Genomic DNA, 10,346 nt, shown 5'->3' on the forward strand with positions numbered 1-10,346 from the left:
TTCCTTTTGATTAGTACAAAGTTTTGATTCTTGATCTTCCCTTGATGGAAACGCTGCTTCTCTGCGCGTAATTCCAGTATGGTACCAGAGCAGTGAAAGATTACATAGCTTATATTGCTTCCGTTCTTTCATTACCAGTCATCTTCCCATTCTCCCCCATCGACGCCATGGCTGACAAGAAAACAGTCAAAGGAGGAAAACCAGAAGAATCTAAACCACAGCAAATGTTAGAAATCTTGAAATTACAGGGTGGAGATCACCCTGGAATGAGTTTAGTTTCAGTTCCTCTGGACGGTAACAATTACTTTTCTTGGGTGAGATCTGTAAAACTTGCACTTGGAGCCAAACAAAAATTAGGATTCATTGACAGTTCTTGTCACAAACCTACCCATGATAGAAATGAGATTGAATAATCGCCGTTTCTTCGATTTTAAACTCAATATGAAAGGACATCACAGAGGCGTTTCTTTATACAACATCAGCAAGAGATTTGTGGCTTGAACTTGAATCCAGATTTGGTGAGAGCAATGGGCCTTTGCTATACCAAATCCAAAGAGAAATAGCCTCTATTACGTAGGGAAACAAATCAGTGGCAATTTATTACACTAAATTGAAAAAACTATGCGATGAACTCGCAAGCCTAGACCTTCTACCTCCTTGTTCTTGTGGTGCCGGTAAGAACTAGCAGAGCAGACTGCTTCCACCCAATTAATGCAGTTCTTGATGGGCTTGAGTTATGCGTATGTCATTTACGTAATCAAATCCTATTAATGGATCCCTTACCCTCTATTGGCAAGGGCTATTCCATGATTTTGCAGAGTCGAGAAACAGAGAGAGGTGTATTCAGCAACTCTTGGGCTCGATAGAGAAGAAGTCATGACAACTCTATCTTAGGATTCAAGAAAACAGAGTTTCAACAAGGTGCCTGTCAAAAGGAAGGGATTTACTAACAAAAGACAAATGTATTGTAATCACTGTAAGAAATCTGGTCACACAAGAGAAACCTGCTTTAAGTTAAATGTCTTTCTGGATTGGTATAAAGAACTGATGGAGTAAAGATGAAAAAACAGCAAACCACAGATGAAGCCCTTAACACATATAGAGAAGGAAGAGAAGAATTGTCATTCCACTATAGTTGAAAATAACCTGTCAGAACTCATCAGAGCAGAACATAAAAGGGCTTTACAAAGTCAAGAATTCAACCAGGACCTTTCTAACTTCGTGCAATGTGAAGACTTTGCAGATACCTCATTCATTCAAAATAGGTATATGCCTCTTGATAACACTTCTTTTTTTTGGGTAAATGTAATTTTCATTAACTGAAGACTAGTAGTACAACACAGTGTTTATCAGTTGGTTTCTCCCGTTACAGACCACGGGATACGCCATAGTCTGTATAAGGCACATGTGCTAACTGAACAAGCTAAATTAATGCTAAGAATCTTTTGCTTAACATCGTTAACAATCAAGAAAGCCAAAGTGGTCGCTGTTCTTTCTTCATGCTAGAATCGCCTCAGGTTCCTCTCCCTCCAAATATGATAAACACAAGAAGCAAGCAATGCTCTATAAGCAAGGTTGACAATGTGCTTGCCCCTCCATTTTCGTGCTGCCTAATCAATGTCATTTGCCCAATCTCGGTCAGGCCATGGAAACCGGACCAATTTGCGAATCTCGGAAAGACACCGTCTACTATATCGGCATTGGAAAAAGAGGTGAGTATGAGTCTCCATCATCCCATCACACAAGACGCAATCACCAAGATGAGAGAGCCATGGCTTGTCCGTCGTTGGGAGTTTGCCGAGAATTGCCATCCATAAAATGAAAAGGTGACGAGGGATTTTACAGGAGCCCGAAAGTAGTGAAGCCCAGTCTATTTTCGTCCCTGGTGGATCAAATAATCTGGTAAGTGCCTTGGTCGAAGGTTGACCGCCGTCCAATCTCCAAATAATACGGTCTGCTCCTCCATGGATTGGAGGTAGTAAATGAGTAATATCCAAGCACTCGAAATCCGTGATAGAAGGCCACCACCAATCGCCTCCACAAATGACCGAGCTAAGCTTGGTCGACAAGTGAAGTCCCATTAGGTTCGGAGCGCGTGGGAATCTGTCAATAAGTGGCCCAAGAGGGTGCCATGGATCCTGCCAAATATAGAAACTCGTTCCATCCCCAATGCGGTAATCCACCATTGGGCGGAGGAAACTTCACAGACGTAGCAATTTCCTCTAACCCCACGAACCCCTATCATCCCGTAGTGTCCAAACGGAGGTGTTCTGTAACCGACCAGCGTACAACCAATCCACCCAAATTGATGTCCTCTCGCATCTGATCACATCACAAAGTTTCTTGCTCATTAATGCCCAATTTAATATTGCAACATCACTGATTCCTTGCCCTCCCTCCACAACAGGCCGACACACGTCTTTCCATGCCACCTTTGCGTATCCACTATTCCACGTTCCTTTCCATAGAAAAGCTCGTACTCTTTTCTCAATTTCTTTTATGATTTTCTTAGGCAAAATGAATACAAAAGCCCAATAAACACTAAGTGCAGTGAGTACAGATTTAATAATTTGTACTCTACCTGCATATGAAAGTTTAAGCCCCTCCCAACCAGCTATACGTTAATCAATTTTCATCAATAACGGTTGACAAATTAGAAGCAGACAATCTAGAAGATATGAGTGGAAGACCAAGGTACCTCATCGGCAGTTGGCCTTCCTGGAACTCGAGTAAAGTCAACATATCTTCTCTCAGTCCTTGTGCTGACCGTGAAATAATAAGATGACTCTTTTGGACGTTCAACTTCTGCCCCGACCATCCTGCAAATCGATCTAGTCCTGTTTTGAAAACTCCAATAGAAGCAATGTTAGCCTTGCTGAACAATAGTATATCGTCAGCGAACCCAAGTTGGAACACCCGTGAAGCCTCACATTTCCAATGAAACGTAAAAAGCTCGTCTTGATCAATCAACTGGAGAAACCCCAAGTGTAGCACCTCCATAACTAGGACGAATAAATACGGCGAAAGAGGATCCCCCTGTCGAAGCCCTCTAGCTCCCGTGAAGAATCCATGGGGTTTTCTATTGAGCCCGACTGAGAAAGATGCTGTAGTGACACACTCCTCAATCCACCTGATAAATATGTTAGGGAACCCAAATAACTATAAAACAACAGACAAAAAGTCCCACTCAACTGTATCATACGCCTTTCTAATATCCACTTTCAGTGCACATCTGGGAGGGAGGCGTGTCTGGTTGTATCCCGAAAAAAGTTCCTGAGCTAGCATGATATTATCACCGATACTTCTACCAGGCACAAACGCCACTTGGCAGGGGCTACTGAGTTTGTCCAAAACCACACTCAATCGTTAGACAATAAGTTTGGCAATAATCTTATAAAGCACATTACAACAAGAAATGGGTCGAAAATCACTAACGGCCATTGGGGAGTGTACCTTCGGTATAAGCGCCAGTAAAGTGGTATTGATTTGTTTCAATAGCCTTCCAGTAGTAAAGAAATCCAACACCGCTCTCGTCACCTCCTGTCCTACAATCGGCCATGCAGCTTTAAAGAACCCTGATGAGTAACCATCAGGCCCAGGCGCTTTATCCTCAGCAATATCAAATAGTGCCTGTTTAACATCAGAAGGGGTGAAAGGCAATAAGATAGAATTGGCCTCTTCATCTGTCAGCAAATGTCGTGCCCACGGTCTAAGGAACCTAATATCCACCATGTCCCGACATCTCTCTCCTCCTAGCAGGTTATGGTAGAAGGAGACAAATTCATTAATCACTGTCTCTTGCTCCCTGTGGATAACTCCATGTTCATCGTTAATTTGCAAGATTCTTCTCGCTGTCCTTCGTTGCGCAATCTTGAGGAAGAACACTCTGGAGCATTGGTCACCTCCCTTCATCCACTCCATTTTAGCTCTCTAACGAAGCATGATTTCCTCGAGCTTCGCCGCTTTTGCCAAAACCATTCGACAGCAGTGTTCCAGGAGTAGGAACAAATCCTCCTGTCTGTTCGAGCTAACCAGGATTTGTGCTGCTTCAAGAAAACCCTTAGCCAACTGCACATTGTGCGATAAATCTCCCTTATTCCTTCTCTATTCTCGGAAAACTGGTTTCAATGCTTTTAGTTTCCGAGTCACCGCGTACATTGGTACTCCAACTATCTCATGCTGCCATATACCCTGCACACTTGGAATGAATTTTGGTGAGAGGGTAAGATAATTATCAAACCGGAAGATACCTCCCAACTGTTGTTGTTTGTCCCCATACAGGACCATCGGTGAGTGATCCGAGGTATGCGGTGTAAAGCTCGAGTAAGATGAAGTGACGAAGCGAGCGTTCCATGTGTCATTAATGAGTATCCTATCCAGCCGTTTCCATAGATTTCGGGGGCCTGCACTGCAATTGTGCCATGTGTACCATTCCCCCTGCATGGGTAAAGGAAGCAATCCTGCGTTCTGGATGCAATTATTAAATTCCTCCATTGCCAGCCTTATGTCTCCGAAGCTCCGCAGACCTCACTAAGATCCCAAACAACATTGAAATCACCCCCAACTAACTACGGGGTATCCACACATTGGATGGATAATGTAGTGATAGAGTCCCAGAGTTCTCGTCTGTCCGCTAACTCATTGGCCCCATAAATGATGGTAACGTGAACTGATTCCTGAAGTCCTCGAATAGTGAGGTGACAGTGTATAAATTGTGTGCCCAGCTCCACCACATCAACATTAATAAAATTATCATCCCATGCAATCCAGATACGATTACCCGTCGTCACATAATCCACAAATCATTTCCATTGCGGTAATAAAAGACTGAATCTGTGAAGCATTATTCAAACGAATCCGAGTTTCAAGGAGACCAATAAAATGTAACCTGAACTCAGCAACAAGATCTTTCATTGCTAGTTGATGGTCCCTCTTGTTCAGGCCATGCACATTTCAAATTGCCATATTCAACATGGATCACCGTGTTTGGGACTGCTTAGATTAGGACCCCCAGCAGCTTCATCCACATCATCAAGTATCTGTAAGACATCAAAAGTATTAGAAATAACCAATGCCTTACCCTTGTCCTCGCGTTTCTTGTCTCCACGTCGAGCGGGAGGAGCATGCGTGTCCAATGGTGGTGGCTCGCTCTCTTGGAACTGCATAAAGGAAGAAGTCCGAGGTGTTTCGGGTTGTGGAACATTTGACTTTTTAGTAGCGTTCTCCTCCCTCCTAGGTACCCGCGGCCCCGCTGCTTTGGGTACATAGATAGTCACCGGTGGTTTGGTGGGTTTAGCCGGTTTCATCAACGAACAATCTTTGATAGAGTGGCCCAAGCTCATGCAACTCTTGCACTTCGGTGGAACCCATTCATATTCGACATCAACTTTGCATGGAGTTTCCCCTCGTCCCTCATCCGTGGTCATGATAATGATATGCTTTGGTAATGTCGAGGTGATGTCTAGCATGACGCATACACGAGCGAAGTCCAGTCTCGTGCATGCTCTCGTTATGGCATTCGGATACAACGGTTTTCCGACTCCACTCGCTACTGTACTCAATCCTTCCGTAGTCCACAACTCCACTGGAAGGTGTCTAAGTTTGATCCAGACGGGGACTTATGTATGTTTCAGCTTTCGCATTGCCATTCCTGGTTCCCATTTCTGAAGGACAATCGGTTGCCCCTGAAAAAACCACGGTCCGCCTTCAATTACTTCTTCCATATCTATGATTGATTTGAACTGGAAGAAGAAGAAACCATTTGCCGTAGTAGTAACGTCACGCAATGCCGGCCATATTGACGTGGCAAATTCTTTCAGATGGTGAAAATATGGTTTTTTTCCGAGAAAATATCCAACTGCCGTAGACTTCCATCGCTTCGATCTATCCCGAATAATTTCCGATGAAGGGCGAACAATCACCTCGCCATTTTGCACAGTGGGCGCCACATACGATAAAGTTTTTCGTGAAGAATTATTGAAAACTTGTGCAATTTTATCTTCAGAGGATGCTTGTTCGGGACTTGCATACAATGGGATATTCCCAACGTACAATCCCGTTTGGACGTGATCACCAATTTTCCTTGCCGCGTTGGGAGAAGGCTGTTTTTTTTCCCCAAAAATGCTTATGTCAGCAGCCTGTTTCTCCCTCGTCTCATCTACTATTTCATTGCTTTTGTTTCCGAAAAAGCCTTCACACAACTGCCCCGGAGTTTCGTCTGTTTTTCCAAGCGCTGGTGAACCAGTTTCACCATTAGCGCCGTTTGCCCTCTCAGTCGTTGTCAGTGGAGTTTCAAACGTCGTAGCCACCCCTCGCGTTTCAGTCTCCGTTTGTGTTGTCTGATTTCCGCCATTGCCATACCTCTTTTCCCATCGCAATTTTAGCGCTTCCAAAGCCTCCATTGAAACATCGTCGCCATCATCCACAACTCTATACGCAAGGCTAAGAAACTGAGTCATATTAAACTCGCGAGCTCTTCGTCCGTCATTAATGGAGCTTGAAGAAGCTCCAAGGTGCAACAATGGCGGTGCTCTGAAAACTCCCCTTTCCGTGGTCAAGTCGCCTCGTTTTTCGTTCAGGTTAGTTGCTTCTGTCCCCCCAACGCGGCGGCCACCCAGAAAAACTGCTGCTGCCGGCGGATTTGAAGAAGGCATTTCTTCGATTTCTGACCCAAGAAGCTGTTGTTCACCATAAAACTCACCTCCAAAGTCTACCTCACGACAGTTTCCAACCTCCCCGCCGTCCCCATCACCGGCCGGAGTATCTCCGGCTTCCTCCTCCTCACCGGTGGCCATGTGTTTGGAGCTTTCACTAGCCATAGTTCCTTTTCTCCTCTTCATTCGCCTTGTACGAGAAAATCACTTTTGCGGCGGAATAACACCTAATACTCTGTGTGCTTCTGGTTCCAGTTGTCATCCAAATGGCTCTTTGGTTCGATCCTTGCTTCGTGATGTCGCTGGGAGGTTCTTACTGTTGTTTGGCATCAGTTCTTTTTTTCTCCCCCAATTTTTTCTCGATGTGTGAGTGTGGCTAGGGTTACAAATACAAAACGTCTGCAGCCAAGATCTGAGAATGAGAAAGAGAGCTCAAGAAACTATGGATCTAGAAAACAGAAACATGGTGAAGGGATTCTTGATTCTTGTTTCTTCCTCAGTTGGGCATCTCGGCGAAATCTTTTAGAGAGAGAAAATTTGCAGGAGGAGTTCAACTCCTTTTCTATTGATAACACTTCTTGGATCATAGACAGTGGTGCCTTAGCCCACATGTGCATGAATCCAAGAAGTTTCAAGACTCTTCAAACACTGAGACCAACAACTTCATCAAGTTACCTAATGGTGCTTCATGTGAAGTTAAACATACAGGAAGTGTTAATATATCAATGCATATCACCCTTCTTTATGTTCCTGATTTCAAGTATAATCTTTTATCTGTTAACAAATTATGTGCTTCAGGATGTTTTAGTGTTACCTTTACACATTACAAGTGTTTTATGCAGGACCTTTTGACTAAAAGGGTAATTGCAGTAGGCAGGCAAAATAGGGGGTTGTACCTACTTGAACAAGAACACCCACACAAGAATCAGAACAAGACTGATCACATGGATTATTCCGAAAATTGTGTAGCCTCTCAAAATAATCAAGAAAGTGAAATTCAACTTGTAGATAGTGGAAACCTATGGCACAATAGGCTGGGTCATGCCAGCAAGGATTTAATTGCACATTTGCCTTGTTCTAGAAATAAAACAGCATAGATTAGAGATTGTGAAACATGTCCTCTAGCTAAGCAACATAGATTGCCATTCCCTCTTAGTGACACTTGATCTAATGCATTGTTTTATCTCATTCATGTTGATGTTTGGGGACAATATAGACAATAGTCAATCACACACTGTAACTACATGCTTACTATAGTAGATGACTATAGTAGGACCACTTGGACATATATGATGTTTCATAAGTCACAAACACAACAAAACTGGAATATTTTTGCGAAATGATTGAAACACAATTTAGCCTAAAAATTAAAAGAATAAGAGCTGATAATGGAACTGAGTTTACTAATGAACAATGTCAAATTTTCTTTGAAAATAAAGGAATCGTTCACCAAGGAACATGTGCACACAACCCTCAACAAAATGGCATTGTACAAAGAAAGCATCAACATTTACTTCAAGTGGCAAAATCTCTTATGTTCTCTGCTAAACTGCTACAAAGATTTTGGATAGAAGCCTTACTTACAGCGACGTTTAATAAACAGAATACCCACACAAACATTGAAATGGAAAACACCGTATGAGATGTTATATAAAATAGTGCCCAGTTACAATCACCTTATGAGTTTTGGCTGTCTGTGTTTTGCTACCAATGTCACACCGTCCAAAAGGAAATTTGAACCTAGATCCATGAGATATGTGTTTCTAGGACATGCACAAGGGAACAAAAGGATATAAAGTAAGGACCTGAATACTAATGTAATGCACATCACTAGAATGTGACCTTTCATGAAGGAACATTTCTCTTCCATAATGTGGAGCTTGAGGATACCTCTTGTCCTCTGCCTATAATTAGTAATAATAATGAAACCAGAGATCCAGAAGACAGTAAACAAACACCCCATTCACCAGAACAACCTGTTTCACTTAGAAGGTCAACTAGAGCTACGAATAAGCCAGCCTGGATGGAGGATTTTGTATGTGGCATTTCTACTAATGAGAAGCCCCCTTCTGACATTTCTTTAACTCCAACATATAGCTGCTTTGTGGGAAAATTGAACTCGTTGAAGGAGCCTAAAAACTATGCAGAAACTCAGCATCAACAAGAATGGAGGCATGCTATGCAGTAAGAAATCAAAGCCTTGGAAAAAAATAATACTTGGGAAATCTCTTCACTCCCACAAGGAAAGAGTGCAATAGGTTGCAGGTGGATTTACAAAGTCAAAATGAAGCTTGATGGATCTATTGAAAGGTACAAAGCAAGGCTAATGGCAAAAGGATTCAGCCAAGTAGAAGGAATCGACTACAATGACTGATTTGCACCAGTTGCCAAGACAGTAACTGTGAGGCTTTTGTTAGCAGTGGCAGTAGCAAAAGGCTAGACCACCTGGATGTCAACAACGCATTCCTTCATGGAAACCTGGATGAAGTCATGTACATGCTTCCTACAGAAGGTTACAGAATCCCTGAAGGAATGGTATGTAAGCTTAAAAAATCTTTTTATGGCTTGAAGCAAGCTTCAAGGCAGTGAAATCAAGAATTCACTGGAAAAATAAAAGCTTTGGGCTTTGTTAAATCCAAATACGATTATTGCTTATTCACAAAAGGCACTGGTTTACAGTTTGTTGCACTTCTTGTATATGTCGATGACATTTTAATCACTCTAGCTATAGAGGAATGTATATAGGAAGTAAAGGGGTATTTAAATGGTTTGTTTACAATAAAGGACCTATGGGGGGCAAAATATTTCCTAGGACTTGAGTAAGCTAGATTACAGCAAGGACTAATTGTCACACAAAACAAGTATGGTATGAACATCATTAGAGATGTGGGACTTCACAAAGGAAAGTCTATTCTCACCCCTTTTCTAGCTAGCCTGAAGTTTACCTCAGAGCCTGGGGGAGCTATACAGGACCCTTCCAGATACAGAAGATTGGTAAAAAAACTGTTGTACCTAGACTTCACAAGACCAGATATTTGCTATGCAACACAGCAACTGATCCAGTCTTTGCAGCATCCTTGCGAAGAGCACTGGGATGCAACAATGCATTTAATCAGATATCTCAAATGGAGTCCTTCCTCAAGTTTGTTCTTTCCAGCAAATAATGATTTTAGACTAAAAGCATTTTCTGATGCAGATTGGACAGCATGCCAAGCTACAAGGAGATCACTAACAGGGTACTGCATATTTTTGGGAATGAGCCCAGTCTCTTGGAAGAATAAGTAGCAGACAACTGTGTCCAGGTCCTCAACTGAAGCAGAATACAGAAGCATGGCAGCTACTGTGTGTGAAATTGTCTGGTTGAACAATTTGCTTAAGGATTTAGGTGTTCAAGTCTTGACACCTGCACCTTTTTTCCGTGTCAATAAGGCTGCCATACACATAATAGAGAATCCCATCTTCCATGAAAGAACTAAGCATGTGGAGATTGATTGTTATGTTGTGAGGGATAAGTATAAAGAAGGTCTCATTTTGCCCACGTATCTGGTGTCAGAACAGCAACTTGCAGACCTTTTTACCAAACCACTACCTGGTAACTCGTTCTTACATTTGTGTTCCAAGTTATGATTGGTTTCTATGACATAAGTCCAACTTGCTGGGGTGCTGTTGAGATACCTACTGAAGATTCGAGCT

General features: G+C 42.5%; 3 protein-coding genes across 3 annotated transcripts; all 3 read right to left on the minus strand.

Annotated features, from left to right (window-relative positions):
• Positions 1–1,610: 1,610 nt before the first annotated feature.
• Positions 1,611–2,186, minus strand: LOC148788575 (uncharacterized). The gene has a single exon (XM_088878923.1). The coding sequence runs from the start codon at positions 2,184–2,186 to the stop codon at positions 1,611–1,613; it is 576 nt and encodes a 191-aa protein (XP_088735049.1).
• A 439-nt stretch (positions 2,187–2,625) lies between these two features.
• Positions 2,626–3,921, minus strand: LOC148788576 (uncharacterized). The gene is made up of 2 exons (XM_088878924.1): positions 3,454–3,921; positions 2,626–3,159 (listed from the first exon to the last, which is right to left on the minus strand). The coding sequence occupies exons 1-2, from the start codon at positions 3,919–3,921 to the stop codon at positions 2,626–2,628; spliced, it is 1,002 nt and encodes a 333-aa protein (XP_088735050.1).
• A 183-nt stretch (positions 3,922–4,104) lies between these two features.
• On the minus strand, positions 4,105–4,494 carry LOC148788577 (uncharacterized). The gene has a single exon (XM_088878927.1). The coding sequence runs from the start codon at positions 4,492–4,494 to the stop codon at positions 4,105–4,107; it is 390 nt and encodes a 129-aa protein (XP_088735053.1).
• Positions 4,495–10,346: the final 5,852 nt, after the last annotated feature.

The sequence above is a fragment of the Sesamum indicum genome, linkage group LG3 (genome assembly GCF_026168435.1).
Source record: "Sesamum indicum cultivar Baizhima isolate 11 linkage group LG3, ASM2616843v1, whole genome shotgun sequence".
NCBI classification, from domain to species: Eukaryota; Viridiplantae; Streptophyta; class Magnoliopsida; order Lamiales; family Pedaliaceae; genus Sesamum; species Sesamum indicum.